The sequence below is a fragment of the Lytechinus variegatus genome, chromosome 2 (assembly GCF_018143015.1).
Source record: "Lytechinus variegatus isolate NC3 chromosome 2, Lvar_3.0, whole genome shotgun sequence".
Classification (NCBI taxonomy): Eukaryota; Metazoa; Echinodermata; class Echinoidea; order Temnopleuroida; family Toxopneustidae; genus Lytechinus; species Lytechinus variegatus.
Genome location: NC_054741.1, coordinates 51,389,024 through 51,408,147, shown reverse-complemented (window position 1 = coordinate 51,408,147; position 19,124 = coordinate 51,389,024). Strand labels below are relative to the sequence as shown.

General features: G+C 33.6%; 1 protein-coding gene across 3 annotated transcripts in view; it reads left to right on the top strand.

Annotated features, from left to right (window-relative positions):
* Positions 1 to 512: 512 nt before the first annotated feature.
* Positions 513 to 19,124, top strand: part of LOC121408310 — a 32,758-nt gene continuing 14,146 nt past the window's right edge. Inside the window, exons 1-11 of one of the 3 annotated variants that reach the window (XM_041599726.1) lie at positions 513 to 888; positions 6,864 to 7,174; positions 7,746 to 7,975; positions 10,303 to 10,314; positions 11,566 to 11,697; positions 13,049 to 13,141; positions 13,433 to 13,519; positions 14,051 to 14,124; positions 14,565 to 14,697; positions 15,156 to 15,229; positions 15,762 to 15,858. In XM_041599726.1, the coding sequence (XP_041455660.1) occupies positions 6,976 to 7,174; positions 7,746 to 7,975; positions 10,303 to 10,314; positions 11,566 to 11,697; positions 13,049 to 13,141; positions 13,433 to 13,519; positions 14,051 to 14,124; positions 14,565 to 14,697; positions 15,156 to 15,229; positions 15,762 to 15,858 (1,131 nt within the window). In that variant the 5' untranslated portion in view covers positions 513 to 888; positions 6,864 to 6,975. Of the gene's footprint in view, positions 889 to 2,769; positions 2,932 to 6,863; positions 7,175 to 7,745; positions 7,976 to 10,302; positions 10,315 to 11,565; positions 11,698 to 13,048; positions 13,142 to 13,432; positions 13,520 to 14,050; positions 14,125 to 14,564; positions 14,698 to 15,155; positions 15,230 to 15,761; positions 15,859 to 19,124 lie in introns of those variants that run through there. The other 2 variants (XM_041599727.1, XM_041599728.1) reach the window with 2 other exon arrangements.

Below are 19,124 nucleotides of genomic sequence, written 5' to 3'. Positions count from 1 at the left end.
AATGACAAAACGAGGAGAAAATTGAACTTGGTCACAACAATATTTTCTGGGCGTCATTTGTATTTATTAATTCTTTCATGTTTTACAGGAAATTTGGTTTTGGTCTTACATGGGATCCTGAAACACATCCGATTGTATTCAGTTGAAACACCCGTTAAAACATTAAGTCATCAAATAAACACACATTATTCCATTCTATTTATCTTCTCCTTTAGTCAGTTAATTTCATCTAAAATGTGAAAACTAACCCACTCCCCCACGAAAAAAAAAGGAAACGAAATATTCACAAATTTTAACACTTCATCATACAGACGACCTTAATCAATGATGTCACAATAGATTGAATTCACGCGTTTGGGTTCACACATTGTGTTTTTGTTTAACTATTGTCTCCGAGACAAGAGAAAGAGACAGCTTCGCCGTACAGAAACCATACAGTTAGTTTTCTTTCTATTGTGATCGGAATAAAAGCATGAGCCCCTCTCAGGGGGATCTTATTGATTTGGTCGCTTGAATGAACTCTTGCTTGGAAAGAAGACTAGAAGTGAGTCCTTGAAGAGGGAGTCAAAGAAGTAGAGTGTTTAATCTTTCAACCTCTCTGGTTCATCTTTACTTCAAACGCTGTATTGACATTGTCAAGCTCTTCGAGCGAGGGGTTTGTACCGGGTTTGTATTGTCGAGATTTCTCCTTCGACACTTCACCCCATTTCACGATACGCAGACGGAGTATATATTTTTTTCCTTGTGAATTTATTTGCGGTATATTATACTTGAAAAGGATTCTCGGGGATTCAAAGTTATCAGTCGACCTTCGCAAGCTGAATGATTTCCCAAGATATGGAATAATTTGGAATACTCGCATGATCAAAGCTGTCTAACTTTTGGCTGGTGAGTACTGATATGCATTGCGCTTGGGCCTAGCTCCTTGATATTCCCTAGTCTTGAGGACTCCATGATGATGTCTTTAAAAAAAATGACATATACTTCTTCATCATTGGAGTCTTGAATCCCTTTCCATATAGCCATAAGAGAACCAAGTAAATAAAGATGGATTCCCCTTGATGAAGAAGTATATGTCATTTTTTTTTTAAATACTTCATCATGGAGTTCTCAAGACTAGATATTCCCTGTGATTATTGTGGATGTTCTTTTGCTTTTTTTATCGAGCCTTGTTTATTTGGACATTCAACTCAAATTCATATTTCTTTTATACAAGCTAGTTATAGTTACACAGACCCCAATTTTATTCTCAATGCATTTGGTGCTCTTTCATGCACTCATTCGGATTGACAGTATATGATTTGGGGGGATTTCACTTGAATTTCATATACAAGAGTAGGCCTAAATATGAAGAGGAGCTATATAGTGAGAATATTTCCGAAATATTACACATTTTCCTGACAAAAACAATTTGTTTATGTTGGGGGTAGGCATAATCATTATCATGATAAATTTTGATAATGTTTAAAGGGTTGAACAGAAATTAATCATAATGTTCTCTCTATATACACACCCCGATTAAGGTAGAGTGTTCGCATGTGTCGCATAATCAGCTCTTCAATTCTGGTCTCTACAATATAGATACAATGAACCCTCAATATTGCAAGCAATTATTCATGTTGCAGACGTATACATGCGTGAACAATGATAACAGCGGCTGCATTTGTAAAGGATGAGGAGAAATCTAATTTCATAATTGCATGACATCAACATGATCAAAGCGCACCGTTATTATCACATGGTGTTTGTGTACCCTCGCATGCATGCCTGCACCGACCGTCTGATAGCTTCCTGTAACCATGGTAACAGTCAAAGAGTGAAACCGAGCCATTGTCGTCCCTGAATGGCTGATGGGCAATAAAAAGATTGAACGAGATCTAATCCTTAGTCTAGAAATGAAGACACTTTATTGATTACTCTGTCGGATCGGGTGCACTTTTCCGTAAAAATACAGGGAGTTTTTAGTTAGAATGTATATTGTTGGTATAATGAGGAGGGAGGGGTTGCTTAGTTTTGGATATGGTGTAATTTGTCCCCAAATTTATAAGAAATTAAAGAATTAAATTACACATTCATATGGTAATATTTTAGTCTGCCTATACTACTCGCTGTTTCAATTTAAATGTTTATATGTGTATCTTGTAATGCATTTTCAGAAATCACAATCGAAAATTCTAGCTGTTTTGTTTCTAGCCATAGTCTGTTAAAGATATTCTTCATCATATTTGATTGAGATAAAGTTGTTCATTATCATTCTCAAAGTGCATGATGTTGCTATAGTCAGTTTACTTGAAAAATGGATAAAGGTAATGATGTGAGTATCGTCTGTCCAATTATTTCTTAATAGGCACATATAAGGGCCCACAATCAATTTTAGACTAGGCATAAGTTTATTTTCTCCTGATCCGAGCTCTTGACACACGCAAGCCTATAATTTGAATAAATTGTTATTACTTTTTTATTACGATATTACTTTGATCCTTTTTTCTGAAGTTTTAAGTGAAGTCTTGAATTCAATATGCACATCTGCAGTGAATATTGATAGCAAAATATGATTATTACACGGGAATTGAGATTAATGCCGTTGAAGTTTATGTAGCAAAATCCGGGAGCAAAATCTCGCCAAGGGACCTTTTATGACACGATCTCTGATTAGCATAACAAAAAGTTTATTTATTGAGACTAGATATGCACTTGCCGTGAAAGGGGTCTCTTCGTCGTTCAACACATATAATTGTATTTATCATTTATCATATACACGGAGTTTGGACACGGGACAATCTGATTCTATCGGAAATCAATAATGTGGTCAAACATTCGACCACATTGTAACTGTTGAATGTTCTTGAACTGTACGTACGGCGACATTCGTCTTGGCGGTCAACACATCAAAATTCAAATCTTTCTTCAGATGGAGATTTAACAATTTTTGTAAGTAAAAATTCTAAAATAATGTTTTCTGAAAAGTGGAAATGGAATTGAATTGAGAACAACTTCTGGCACTATTATACTAGCCTAATTAGGAACTCTCATCAAGTCTATAAAATGATGAAGGAGGATGGAAAAATGGTCTTTTTATATCATGATTATCATGTTCCAACAAGTTTGTATGAGTTGTTGATAAAGACAGGTGGGCAAGCAGCGGTGTACGAAATGCCACAGCCTTAATTTTTGGTTGAAAACCTTTTTTTTTAGCCTGGGGGGGGGAGGATTTTGACGAGCTAAAAAAAAAAGTTTTCAACCAAAAATTAAGGGTATTATGTACCCTAACAAAATTTTGCAAGAAAAAAGTTCAAGGGGGCACACCTCTGTTTTCATGACATTTTTAATTTTTCTTCTCAAAATGGGGAGGGGGCACATGCCCCTCTGGATCCGCGCCTGGGGCCATGGATGCCCCCATGTGATTTTTTTTTCAAGAAGTGAAAATAAATTGAAACAAGGGTAAGAGAAAAAGGGGGAAAAGCTGGGCACATGCCCCCCTCCCCCAGTCGGCTGGCGAAAAAAAATGAGGGAAACAAGGAGAAAGAAAGCTAGAGAAAGGTAGTCGGGGAAGAAGAAGAAATTATTGTATATTATATTAATATACGCATACTGACTTACTGTATCATTTTATTTTATATGCATAAGAATTTTTTTTCATAACGTAATGAAACATATTTGCTTAGGCCTTAGGGCCTATGTGTTCATCACTCCTAATGCTCACATTGTCTGTTTAATGAGATATATAATCCTGTTCAAAGGGATTAAATGGCACTTAAACATCCCGTTTACGTCAACATACACCAAATATATTTCCTCGCACTTTGATTCATGTAGTGACACATATGCTTCTTTTTCATAACTACTTTAAGTGGTTACCCCCTTTTACGGTCTGAATTCAAAACATTTCCAGTCCGTACATACGTTCGCATTAGTGGATTGGTGAGGTATTAATGAGTTATTGGCGAGATATGTATTTGTGAAAATGAATACCGAAATACAGTCCTTAAAATGCCCCTTTTTCTGGTTTGAATATCAAAAATCTTCAGCTGGCGCTTTGCATCATGATCGTTTAGTTAGCGAAATACGTTTGGTCTTAATGAATTCCTACAAAGAAGAATGCCCCTTTTCAGGTCTGAATATTTTGATTAGTGAGATACCTATCATGTTCATAATTACATTGACTACAGAGTGCTTCATGTGTTTAAGTGTAAGTCTTTAAAAAAAATCAACACGCGCTTGGTGCTCTCATTAGATGAGACTATAGTGAGATATAAAAGCTCTTCATTAAGTCCTATAGTTCTTAAAATATCTCTGTTTGGGGTCAATATTATTTCAGCTCAATCATGGATTATTGTTACTATTTGCTGGCTTACTCCAGGCTGAAAATTATATGATTTGAACAGATATGGGAAAATCAGACAAGGAATAAGAAAAGTTATGACATTTTTAAAGATTTTCATTATTTAAAGGAGAATGAAACCATTGGAACAAGATAGCTTGTGTGAAAACAGAAAAATCAAAGAAACAGATCAACAAAAGTTTGAGAAAAATCGGACAAATACTAAGAAAGTTATGAGCATTTGAATATTGCGATCACTTATGCTATGGAGATAGCAAATTGGCAATGTGACAAAGATGTGTGATGTCACTTGTGAACAACTCTCCCCATTACTTTAGTATATATTTCACTTGAATTGCCTCTTTTATCACATCTATTCATAGATCATGTGTTCTTTCTACATGAGGGCATTTAATACATATTTTTTAAGAATACGTCATGGATAAAAAAATTGTATCATCATAAGAAAAAGCAGAAAGAGACGTTTTGAGGGTATTTTATAGTCACCCAAGGGAAAGTTGTTCATCAGTGACATCACACATCCTTGTCGTATTGCCAATGGGAGGATCTCCATAGCATTAGTGATTGCAATATTTAAATGCTCATAACTTTCTCATTAGTTGTCTGATTTTTCTCAAACTTTCTTTATTCTTATTCTTTGATTTTGTTTGTTTCTACACAAGCCTATTTGTTCCAAAGGTTTCATTCCCCTTTTAAAGTGAAACAGGTCTATGCATGTATTCATGAATATTCCATGAGTAGAGTGATGATGTTATGTCCCCACTTCTTCCCTCATATTTTATGATATAAAATTGTGTTCATCTAAGAATAAAAAAAAACTGGATTGGCAACTGATTCAATGCATTAGAACACTGCAACTTGTTTATAAAGGAGACATACCCTACCAACATGTATGAAAATGTAAAATATTAATGATTTTATGTAATAACATAATAGGAATTGGGCACATGACATCAACCAACCTAATAAATATTCATGATGATGTGCATATAACTTTATTCACAAAATATTGTTAAAATTATTGTTATAAATTAAAACTTCATTATTTGTTATCAAATTTTGATGAATTTTTTTTAGCATTCTGCTTGGTGAATTTTACTCTATTTCAGCCTGGAGTACCCCTTTAATTTCAATTGCGGTTCACTTCATTAGTTGTGATTGGATTGAGAAGCTCATAAAGCTGTCATACACCAGAACACTTTTTATTTAATTGACAGAATATTTGTATCATGCTATCACCATGGAAGCATCATAAACAAACTCCATGCCGTGTCGAATCGTGAAATCAATTATTGGCTTAATGGAAAATTCATTTTTGGTTGAGGCATGCTTTCATGTCCTTGGAAGGGACATTCCATTTTTCATTATGTTATTCTTTTCCCCACTGTTATTGGGTGATATTGTTGTCATGACAATATACTTTATTAATCTATATCAACTCATAATGTGATTATTAATCAATTTACTTAATAAGAAAATAATCAAAGACTTTGTGTGTCGCCCTTTTATTTTTTTTGTTGTTCATGTTGTCAGGACAACATACTTAATTAACAAGACTTTGGATATCAATTAACAAATGCATCTCAAACAATACAAATAAAAATCCCTTATAACCAAGGCATTTTTATTTCTTCCATGTTATTGTACCATCATTATTCTTTGTAAGAGATGCTTATGTTTCTTATAATTTATTCACATATTGAAAGTTCATGAATTTCTTTTTCATTACTATTCTGTGTATAAACAATTAATAACTTTTTAAGTATTTTTACATAAAGTCAACAGGGCAAATGGAACATGTGATCTTGAATTCCTGTATTGCAGATGCTAAATTCCTTTCAATTTTTGAATGTACTCCCATTGTTTAGTTCAAACAAAAACGATGAGTAAAAGACTTTGATTGTGAACAGGTGTGTAACAGAAATATATTGATTATATTGTGATGATCACAGTTTTAATAAGCTTAATCAATCATGGGATATGAATGTCCATTGACAAGTATGAATTCCATTTTAATTTTATTGTCATATTTTTTAATGTTCTACTTCTATGGCAATTCTCATCAAAGCCTGCATGTGTACATCATCAACTGAAATAGATGAATATTTTATCATTTCATATCAGAAAAAGAGGAGCATAGTGATTATTCCTTTTTGACCCTTGCCACATGCAGTTCCTTACACTTATACCTCAGTCACATTTCCTTTACGGTCGCCGTACAGCAAGTACAGTTTTTTATACCAGATACAAATGGGTAGTTTGAATAAAAATTAGATTTATAATACAGATGTTGGCCATAGGGGAAATGTGACTGCAGCATTAGGAACCAATCATAGCTCACTGTCATGTCAGTGTCTATAGCTTTCTGCTATTTCCAAATGCTATATGAATTAGTTTCTTTAATAGTTTAATAAACTTTTCATCAGCATTTCTATGGAATCTTTTTATCATAAATTGTAGAAATGTTCTTCAATAAATGTTCTTTGATATTTTTTTTTTGTTTTGTTTGATGTTCATGCAGGAACCATTTTCAGAGGAGTTTTACAAAGACTTAACAGATATTACAATGTTTTGAAGAAATGGAGGACATTTCTTATCAAACCAGGGATTAACAGAGAAAGGATCCAAAAACTATGGCATCTTATAGGAATCACCCAGTCCCCCAAGGTATGAACACTCAGTATGGAATGCAATCACCCAATGATAACAATCAATTTGATTGGATGATGGATCAATTAATGGAAGGACAAGGAGGAGAAGGAGGAGGACCTGGAGATAATCTACTTCACATGATACTCGAAGAGGATGAAGGAGAACACAGCAGAAATGAAGGTAAAAAATTCTTTCAAGAAAAAATGCTGAACGTGTACCTAATCAGCAATACTTCAAGGCCAAGTGCAATCGAACAATTAGTTGTTATGCATGTATAATATAGAGTAAACTCAATATTGATTATAAAGGCAAAGATAAACTTTATTTCCAAATCAATTCAAAGTATTCAATAAAAATGTGTAATCACAAAAATCAATAGAAATGTACAATAATAGGTTAAAAAAGACAGCAGAAAACATAACAAAAGTACAATGACATAATGAAATTCATAAATTGCATAATGAAATTAATAAATTCCAAGAATCGTTCAAGAAATTTATTCCGATATTTGTAGAAATGTGATAGTCCATTGATATACCAATTAAAGCATGCACTGTTAGACAATAAGTTAGACCCTGGAAAGTGACTCGTTGAAAATATACCCTTTTTAAAGTTTAATTCATCTTCATAAGATGAAGCATTCATTTGATGAATATAAATCGTTACTCTTAAATGATTAATCGAAATTGAAAAGAAAGAAAAAAAAAACACCAAAATATATATGATTATTTGTCATGTATCTTAATTGCAGGATTTGAAACTGATACAGATGGTGGACCCGTACATGCTGGGTATGTAACATCAGAGGATGAGTATAAAACTCAGTCAGTGGTGCGCCCAATGTCACATGACCAATCAGGTGATCAATCTCAAGGATCAACCCCAAGGAAAGGCCGTAAGAAGAGGTTGATTGATCCATTTGGAGAGCTTCCTCCAATCAAAGATATCCTAGAGACTGATGACCTGGATGAATTTGGAGAGGTGCGTTTATATTTTTTCATTCAATACTTATGTATTGATTTATTCATATGTTCATCAAAGATAATAGTTTCATAACCAAAGAAAGATCAAAAGAAACTTATTTCTAAATTTGATAAACCTGTGGTCTAGTCCATACTCTCTCTGAAAACAAAACTTGTTACAAAATGAATTGAAGAAAAGGCCAGTGCCAGTGATGATAGTTAGATCAAAATGACTGAGCAGTGTTGGGATGATACAAACCTAAGCCATCAAAATGACTGATGGCAGCGGTGGGATGAAAATCCAAGCCATCGAAATGACTGTTGGCAGCAATGGGATACAAACTCAAGCCATCAAAACGACTGGTATTAGGAATGGGATACAAACCCTAGCAATCAAAATAAGTGGTGGCAGCAGTGGGATACAAACCCAAGCCATCAAAAGGACTGGTGGTAAGGGTGGGATACAAACCTTAGCCAACAAAATGACTGGTGGCAGCTTGGAATACAAACCCAATCCATCAAAATGACTGGTGGTAGTGGTGGGATACAAACCCAAATAAGACTTCAAAATGATCGACTGGTGGCAGCAGTGGGATACAACCCAAACCATCAAAATGACTAGTGGCAGGGGTGGGATACAAACCCAAGTCATCAAAATGTCTGGTGGCAGCGGTGGGATGAAAATCCAAGCCATGGAAATGACTGGTATTAGGGGTGGGATACAAACCCTAGCAATCAAAATAAGTGGTGGCAGTGGTCTGATACAAACACAAGCCATCAAAATGAATGGTGGTAGGGGTGGGATACAAACCTTAGCCAACAAAATGACTAAGGGCAGTGGTGGGATACAAAACCAAGCCATCAAAATGACTGGTGGCAGCAGTGGGACAAATTCCAAGCCACCAAAATGACTGGTGGCAGCAGTGGGATAAATCCCAAGTCATCATAATGACTGATGTCTAATGTTATTTTAGTTGTACTTGAATATTTTGTCGTCAAATCTGACTAGAACATTGTCATTCTGTCAACAAAATTTCCAAGAATATGACCAAATACGAGACCTATCATTTGCACTGTAATGAATCTAGTCATTTTAATTAGTAGTTTGTTTTTAGAGTGTATACACAATTAAAACAAATAGATAGGGGAAGGCGGGGTAAGTTGAGCATAGGGGCAAGTTGAGCCACCAGCCCCAGGCCAATAATGAATGAGTCAGACATTGTGGTGGTGTCATGTATTGATGACCCATAGCATAACCCCTAACCCCACCACATTGTTTCCAACTTTGAAACAAAAAGTAGTTTTTTAGAGGGAAAAATATGAATTTCAGCCAAAAAAGTAAAAAGAGTGTGAAATAGATAAGTGCTTTATAAACACACACGTCTTTAAATATAACAAAGACATGATAACAATATCATTAGTCCAGGTATGGATCTTCATTCTTGTCATAGTCTTTTATATGATGAATGCATAATAAATGTGTGGATACAAAATTATCGCACTAAGTTTGGACTGGGGAGAGTTGAGCCAAATAGCATGGGGCAAGTTGAGCCATGGTAATTCCTATGGTAATGTATCTTAAAAAACAAACAAACCATAAAAATAGATTGAAATGCAGGCTGAAAGGAGCAAATTTACATGACTGCTCTTTTCCTTTTACAGGATGTTAGTATTTATAGAGAATTAGCAAGTGAAAAGACTTTAAACAAAAAATTGACATGCTGGTTCTCCCCCCATACATTTTGTACATAGTTTTTGTGGCTCAACTTACCCCAGAAGGTGGCTCAAACTTACCCCATATATGGGGCAAGTTGAGCCATTTGACATCAGTTTTTTCAAAGGTCACGATGACTTTCAGTGTTGGGGTAGAAAGTTATATACAGGTGGAAAATATTTCAGAAGAATGAAATTTCAAGGCAAGGTACTTATTTCGACAAGATTATTAATCATATCAATTCTAACATGCAAAAAGCAAAAACTGTCACAACTTACCCCGCCTTCCCCTACACTTTAACTTACCAGTAGATTTAAACATTTACACTTGGGTTCAAAATAATGTCCTGAATGATTTATGCAGAGAATTTGGTTTGTTTGTTAGAAATGTCTTGAATTTTTTACGCATTTTTCCCTTTGAATTCAAATTTGTATTTATGCTTGGCCAGTTTTCACAAAGTTAGTCAGTAGTACCAACTGCAAGTACACATGTACACGTTTCAGGATTTACTAACTTGAATATCATCAAAAATGTTTAATATGTTGTATAATTGATAGATTCTTGAGTTTCATCATATATAAAATACATTATAAAAAATGTAATTTCTCATTTGTTTAATTCATAACAATCAGACCAAGAAGAGGGTTTGTACACTGAATTAGCTTAGAATTAGTATATGTATAAGTTGCACCCGTATTAACCAGCTTTCTCTAATGTACAGAATATAAGTTTTGCCATTATCCTTTAGATCAGCTAATCATCTGTTTAACTGCTTTATATTGGAAAAATGTTACTATACATAGTATATTCATGTTAATCATTATACCTATAATGAATCTATCAAGCATTTATCATATGACATTGAAATCGCTCAGGCATATATTGCTTCCCATTCTTTTTGCTAGCATGTTTCTGCACAGATATGATTTGCGTAAACCTGCAATTTTATTTAATTTTATTTTGGTCTATACTCAACCACTCACTGAAGTTTTATTTTGCTTGTAAATAGGACTTAGGTGGTATTGTTTGTTGGTTTATAATTATTAGTTGTATGCACTCTTCTTATCAATTCTTCCTTGTATAATGCAAAGTAGTGGTGGTGGTGGCAGTGTTCTCATGGAATTTGTTTTGTTCTTATGGTAGTGTTGGTGGTGGTAGAGGTGGTGGTGGTGGAGATGTTTAATGGTTGTAGTGATGACAGATTGGAGGGGTAGAGAATTTTGAGGCATTTATAGAATGCAATGTTGATGGATGTCCAATCATGATGATGAAAGTGAGATCACATTGTTTTTTGTGACAAGATGCTTACTGTACATGTGTAAGTCTTAAAGTGTTAGATAGAAGTAGATTGGGTAATAAACAAAATAGAGTAAGCAGGATTTGTGGAATATGCCTACATCAGGCAATGGTAATAGGGTGGTAGTAATGTTGTCAAGATGAATGAGATACTTCAGCAGCTTGGTGCACTACTCTCCTTTTGTCCACCGACAGAAAGAAGTAACTCTGTGGAATGATGATTTTGAGAAAACTGTAATTCTGAAATTCGTGGTGATGCAACAGTCCTTTGGCATCCAGTACAAAATATTCCAACTCTTTAATTTTTTTAAACAAAACCAGAGTTGCTTCTTTTCATCAGTGGACGGGAGATTTGTTGCACATTTTGGGTGAGTGGAACTTGTGGAAGCAATCTGAAAAAGTAAATGAATAAAAAAAAGGATACAGTTTCCTTTTAATGGAACTTCATCTTCATACTTTCCTTCAATAAAGTTCAGGCCAAATTTAATTTTTAAAATCTTTATTTCAAAATTTTTTGTAAGGCCTTTAAATTAAAAGTTTATACTAACTAATTTGTCCGATTCAAAATATTTAATCATTTTTTTCTGGTTTGATTACAGAAGAAGAAGCAGCGGGTAAAGCGGTTTAAATGCACCCAATTCACTGAACCTGACAAACAACTCGCTTGGACTATATTCAGAACAGCTGACAGAGATAATGACGGCAAACTCAGTAGGAAAGAGTTTGGCACGGTAATGCCCTTTTTACACAGGATTTTCTTAACCCCGGACTATCGCTAACCCTGTACTATCCTTAACCCCGTACTATTTTTTTCCTTTTCACACATGCCAAATTGTTATTGCTAACCCGGATAAGGAATGCTTGCTTTTCACACACGAAACTCGCTAACCCCGGACTATTGGTTCTTGTCGATCATTCGTAGTAAAAGTACTTCACTCGTACGCTACAATTTCCTTAACCTCGTACTATAGGTGGGGCCAAATTGCCATTTAGCCCCACCTATAGTACGGGGTTAAGCTTATAATAGCCCACTTTCGTTTTACACATGCGATCTTAACCCCGTACTATTGCTCTTAGCACCGCAATTGGTGGGATAACCCTGCTTTTTTGCAGGGCCAAATAATCCCGTACTATAGGTGGGGTTAGCCCACTTTGCAAAAATGCTGTGTAAAAAGAAAGTGGGCTAAGCTTAACCCCGTACTATAGGTGGGGCTAAATTGCCATTTAGCCCCACCTATAGTACGGGGTTAAGGAAATTTTAGCCTGTGTAAAAAGGGTATAAGATAAAAATAGATTTAAGGTTGATCAACTAATCTATGAATGGATTTTCTCATTAAAATTGTGATTGATTTCATTCTCTAAATTTATAGATTGTTCCATTCTGTGGCATTATGGTTGAGCTCTATATAGGCCTATCTGAGTTGTAATTTTTAGGGTTAATGTTATTTATGCCAATTAGGACCCCTTTCAATGCAAGCTTGTCTTTATAATCAAAACATTATACTTATAATTACTTATTGAAAATAAATTACCATAGTAAATTTACAGAAATATGGTTCTTTATTGTTGTTTTTTTTTTTTCTTAAATAAATATTTGAAAGTTTTCATACAAAATGGATCAATCTTAAAGGTATTGTTTAACTTTGTGAGCAGCCGATTTAAAAAATTTTCAAACCAAGATGAAACATGTGTACAAGTGCATGTATTAGAACTAATAAACCCTGAAAACAACCATTATTGAGAATGAAAAGCTAAAACTACAATGTAACCCCCATTTTGTAAGTAGGTGTCTTATAGACGCCTAAATAGTACACATAAGTGTATAGGATGAAATTAAGATGGTGTTTCCGGTCACTTTATATTTCAATTTTTGAAGTAATAAATAATTATTTTCGAACGCAATTTTTTCTGGGCTTCAGTTTTGTAACATATCACAGACACAGGTGACAAATGTGACCTTCTAGCTCAGATTTTTTGAAAGTCAAACCAATGTTAACCAATCACTTTAAGATTTATTAATGTTTTTGTCTATTTTTCATATATCTGACGTTGACTTTTAAATGTTTTATATCTTTTGAATAGATCATGAATTCTCCTCGACTGGATCTAGAAGTCTCTAAAGATGATGTCACTAAACTGATGAAAGATATCTGCCATAAACGAGATAACATCAAAGTAAGTTTCTCCTGTCTTTGTGAACATATCTTTCATCTGTTATTATATGTGTTAATGGAAATTATTTTCAAATTTAATTATAAATCTCTTAATCAGAGAAGCTGATATTTGAATGAATAATAGTATTTACCATCATGGACATATTGTAAAGTGTAAACATACCATATCATTTTGTAATCACACCTGCAGTGCTAGTTTATGTATAATTTTTGTTGCAATTTTAATTTTGTTAATATTTTAAGTAACTGTTATCTTTCCTTCTAATTTGATAATGATTTTCTTTTTTTTCAGGATTCTCCCATGACATTTGATGAGTTCCTTCCATTTGGTGTCCATCTGCTCAAGTTTTTCTACAGCAAGAAGGATGTCAATTCTGAGGTAATTCAAATCCCTCCAATATTTTGTTTCATATGAAAAGAAAGATGGAACTTGATGTAGAGAGCAAGGGGTAGGGACAGAGAGAAGAGGGGGGGGGGGGATGAGAGAGTGTGGGTGAGAGTAGGGGGTGAATAGTAAGTGCAAACACCTATGATGGAAAGAATCAAAGTTTAGAGTATTGATATCCATGATAGTCTCCGCACCAATTTGCTGGAAATCAAATAAGTATCCAGGTGTTCTAAAAATGTATTTTCTTCCTTCAAATTGCTTCTTACCAACAAAATATTTCACAAAATCAGCTCTTAGAAATATCTAATCTGATTTGTGCTTGCAAGTGTTTGTGTTAAGAAGTTGTACTGGCATGATCTCTTATTGACAGGGGATTATACAAGCCGCTCTAGAGAGAGTATTGCTTTACATCTGTCAGTTTAGGACTTGAAATGATTTAACAAACTCTTATGGATATTGCAATCATACTCTTAGAATTGTTACCAAAGATTATTTTATTGTCCTTTTCCCTATCTTATCTAGAACCACTGGGTTGTACTGGATAAAGGCCCAAAGAGTGGAGTGATATACTTCAACAAAGAAACGGGCGAGGCTTGGTAAGTTTCCTCACCTGTTTGTCTATTAATCCTGTTGAGCCCAGGCTATTTTGTCATTATGAATATTGAAATATGGAGTATTCTTGCAAAATCTTTTAATATCAACCTTTACCATCTAGGGCATCTCTAATTTAGTTGTTCATTTGAAATTACACTGAATATTATTTTTTTTTGTACTAGCTTTGATGTTTGATTCAAAATTATGTAAATATTTGACCTAGTAATGTTTTTTTGTGTAATTTGTTGGCGGAATATAGATAAAATAGATAAAATCTGATCCATAAAAAGTTGTTATTTCATTGAATTGCATTTTTGTGTGTGTATGTGCACTAGATCTATTCTTTTTCTCCTAAGCATTTAAAAAAGATAAGAGTATTAGAAATATATCTTTTCAGATGTAGGAGTATTATTTACTATTTCAGGCATTTTTTTTTTTGCAGTACCACAAGACCATTGGATTACGATGCATGGCATTTCCAAGAACCGGATTTATTTGAGAGGTCTCTGATGGATCTCTTTGAGATTGCTGATATGAATAATGATGGGAAGATAAACATTAATGATTTCATCAGGGTAAGTAAGCATGAATGAAAGTATTATGTTAAGAACTAAGCTGTGATGTAGGGGAGGGGCAGTCGCCCCCATAAATATTGAAAACCTACATTCTTTTTACTGAAAATTTCCACAAAATTCACCCAAAGTGTGCAGGACATCCTTCAATCTCACTTAAGAAAATGCAAACGTGCCCTCCAAGATAAGCTTGGTCACTTTGCTCCCTTGCTTTTGAGTTTTTGTGTGCACTACTTTGAATCAGCTGTTTATGATAGCAGCAAAATGCTATATGGAATATCACCTGGATTTATTACCCTACTACCTAACGTGATAAAGTCTGCCGTTTTGTATAGAGCATATCGCTTTATTACCCTCTAACACCTAGCACAATTTAGGCTGTAAAAATGGTCTATTATTCAGATGTCTGTTGTATCATGGTTTTGCATGGAATATTTGGTATGTAATATTTGCTCTCTCAGATAATAAATTCAGTGAACTACGGCTTGCAGTTGACCGATGAAGATTTGGATCAAATCAACAATCATTTTGTCAAGTAAGTATCAATTATTGACTATGAATTAACTTAAATTTTAAGATATAATATTGTTGATACAGATGTTGACATTCATGAAATTTATTCAGCCGAAATTTTCATGCCATATTTTGTTGTATTTTCTATTTACATAAACCACTTTATATTTTACATGAATGATATATCATTATAAAGGTATATCGTTATAATCAAAATGAGATGGATAAAAATATTTGACTAACAATCACATCTGAAATAATTTTAATTTATTTCTCTAACTAGCACGATATAATGGTTATGTATTTTTAAGTGATGAATTAGAATCTCCATTCACACAAAATCCAATTTAATTTTTGTTTCAAGACTGAAAACACTTCCATAATGACTTATCTTTATTAATGAAAGATTGAATTATTTATTATTCACTCAAGCACTATTACATTTGTTTTTGTAGATTTCTCAAAATATGATAACCGGCGAAAAAATCATGATATTTTTTTTTAAATGTTTTTAATGATATATGAAAATATTTTTTGGCCTGTTTTTCTTTCAGTGAGGCTGGGAGGAAGATTAACATGCCATATGCTTTCTTTGTTCCCATGGCAAAGAGACTCATCGTTACTATCTACAGAGCAAGAGATCCATATCCTGTAAGTCAATGTTCTGTTTTCATTCATCAAAGTGTTTAAAGGGAAATGAAACCTTCGAAACACGTGGGCTTGTGTGGAAACAGAAAATTCAAAGAAGAAGAACGAAGAAAGTTTGATAAAAAATCAGACAAATAATAAGAAAGTTATGAGCATTTGAATATTGTGATCACTAATACTATGGGATCCTCTCATTGGGAATGCGACAAAGATGTGTGATGTCACATGTAAACAATTTTCCCTTTAATGGACTATGAAATACCCCCAAATTGTCTCTTTTTGTTCTTTTTTAGGATGATACAAACTCTTTATCCATAATGAATTCTTTGAAAATCTGTATTACATGCCCTCCTATAGAGAATACATGATCTACTGATAGATGTGATAATAGAGGCAGTTTAAGTGAAATATATACGGTACTAAAGTAATAGGAAAGTTGTTCACAAGTGACATCACACATCTTTAATTGCATTGCCAATTCGAGGATCTCCATAGCATTAGTGATTGCAATATTCAAATGCTCATAACTTTTTCATTATTTGTCTGATTTTTCTCAAACTTTTGTTGATGTGTTTTTGTTTGATTTTCCTGTTTTCACACAAGCTTTCTTTTTCCAAAGGTTTGATTTTCCTTTAATTTATAACTGAACAATTAATTTGCCCATCAGTGGTGGATCGTTGATTCACAAGACAGAGGTAGGTATGTTGTCTAAACAAATTTCTGATGTGATAAGCAAAAGAAAAAAGGTCATCATCTCTTAAAGAGAAATACCAGTAGTTGCAGTAAACACTGATTTCATGACAAAGTCTATAAAACCAGGCTTAATTGTCAGTATATCGTCAAGGATCTAGATCTGGTACAGTTAAATAAACTGAACTTCGTGAAATCTTGAAATCTACGCTGAAAAATGTTCACACTGAACATCACCAACACAGATAGGCACACGTGGGACAGTGTATTATTATTGCTGGAATAAAGACCCGACGGAAGTGACCGAATCCGCGCTTATTTTGCTTATTTCTCAGCAATTACACAATTTCTTTCAGAATCCTTTGGCATATATTTTTCATTCATACAAACAGCCACTTGGGTGGTCATTATATAAGATTCTGTAAAAAGTCATTTTGAGATCGTTACCAAAACTGGAATTTATCTTTAAAGAGATGCATTTTTCACATCAAACATTTTGGTATGCAATATAAGGTGAAATTATTTCCTGTGGCCTGCGAGGGGAGGGGGGGGATGAGGGGTCTACACATTTCCCCCATACCCTTTTACCTACCACTTTCCATTTGTACATTATCTTTTAGGTTTCATTTATCTATTCATGTACTAGTTCATTGATTGATTAATTAATTTTTCTACTATCGGTTTTCATTTGTAGTAGTGTACATTTATCAATATTTTAATTTATTCATCTATTTTATTAATCACGTATTCATTTAATCATTTTCTTTGTTCATTCATTTCTTAATTCATTATAAAAAAAGAAATGTAAGGTTTTGACAGGTTTTCATTTACTGGTAGTTACCATAGTAACCACCAGAGTCAGAGACCAGTGCTTCTCGACCAGTTGAAATTAAGCCAGGAGTGAGCTAAACATTTTCCAGAGAATAGCAACTTATTGGTGCTGATAACTATCATGAAGCAGTGCTCTGATTTAGAAGTTGTATAATTGAATTACAATGGCTCCAAATGTCCTTGATATTCCAAAAATATCAAATAGATTTGGGTGATATATATTAATTATATGAATGTGAAAAAGTGATGATAATTTCATGATAAAGCAGACCAGTAATGAACAAAGTCTAAATTATATCACTCGGTTGTGAAAACATTAATGAAATATATATTTATTTTTTTTCATTTTGAAAGCATATTTTTCCCCTCACCGTTACCATGTTACCATTGTACTTGATTATCTCAATGTTTGGGAAAAGAAAATGAGAGAGAGAGAGAGAGGGGGGGGGGATGAATTACAGTCAAACATGCTAATGCATTTTAGTAAATAAGACTCGTTGAACAAGCTTTTAATTCTGTTTGCAGCGTTCTGTATCCTTTGTTGCATCCGAATGAAACACAATCAGTAGATTTCTTTGTATTGAAGATAATAGGGATATGCTTAAGTGCCCTTCCATTCAGGGAACAACCTTCTAAATAGAATAGTCTTGCATTCACAGACCTTCTATACTCACTTTTCTGTTGATCCGCAGAAAAATATTTATCTGTAACTAGAGAAAAATATCTATGTTACATTTAGATATGACCTGAAAAATATATCAGTATTATTTCTTAATTATTCCACACCATTTAAGTTACATTAAATTCCCTTTTCATCGATTTATAAAGTTTTGCAAGTATTTCCAAGACTAGTTTACTGTAGACTAGTGAAGCCCTATGGTTGCTAGGAATCAATCTACTGAGGGGGTAAATTATTGAAGGGTGTGCGAAGATCCTATTGTCAATAACGAGGGATTATTACGTTGTAGTATACTTCTGGAATATGATAACTTTACCGGCTTATGGAGTATTATAGATAAACTTAAATTGAACTTATTTTATAGAGGTAATTATAGGATATTTTTGTATTTGATACATAATTTTGTATGATTTTGTTACATTTGATATTATTGACTTGTAAAATGCTTCTATTTTAGTTTGTTCATGGTGTCTTCATGTATATTTGTATTGTCTAAAGGCCTACTTACTGCAACATGTGTTGGGTCAATGGCCATGTGCAAACATATATACACACTTACGGTTATATGAAGTGTTTTGAGAATATTATGATTTTTATCTAGTTTTGTTTAGTTTTGAAGTTTTGCTTAAGTTCCCGAAGCGTCATATATTCTATCACAGTGCATCTTTAAAAAAAATGTAGTTAAAATTTATGATTTGAAATGAGGTATTTTATCATCTTGAATATATTGGTGCATATGTTGTTTTTATTTTAACAATTAAGTCATATTGTGACACTGGATTAATTGAAATTATTTATTTTTCAAAAATTAAATTGTAAATTGTTATTCATATATCAAAATGTTATGAAGAATATACTCATTTGATTAATCATGGGCCCGTTGCAGAAAAAGTTGCAATCAATCTGAACCCTGACAATCATGCGTTACTTGATTTTTTGATTTTCAACCAATCAACAGCGTATATTTGGGACTTGCGATTGATTTTTTGACTTGCGTTTAAACGCAATTCTTTCTGCAACAGATCCCATAACTTGCAATTGAAAATGTGGATAAAAACTAAAAGCCAAA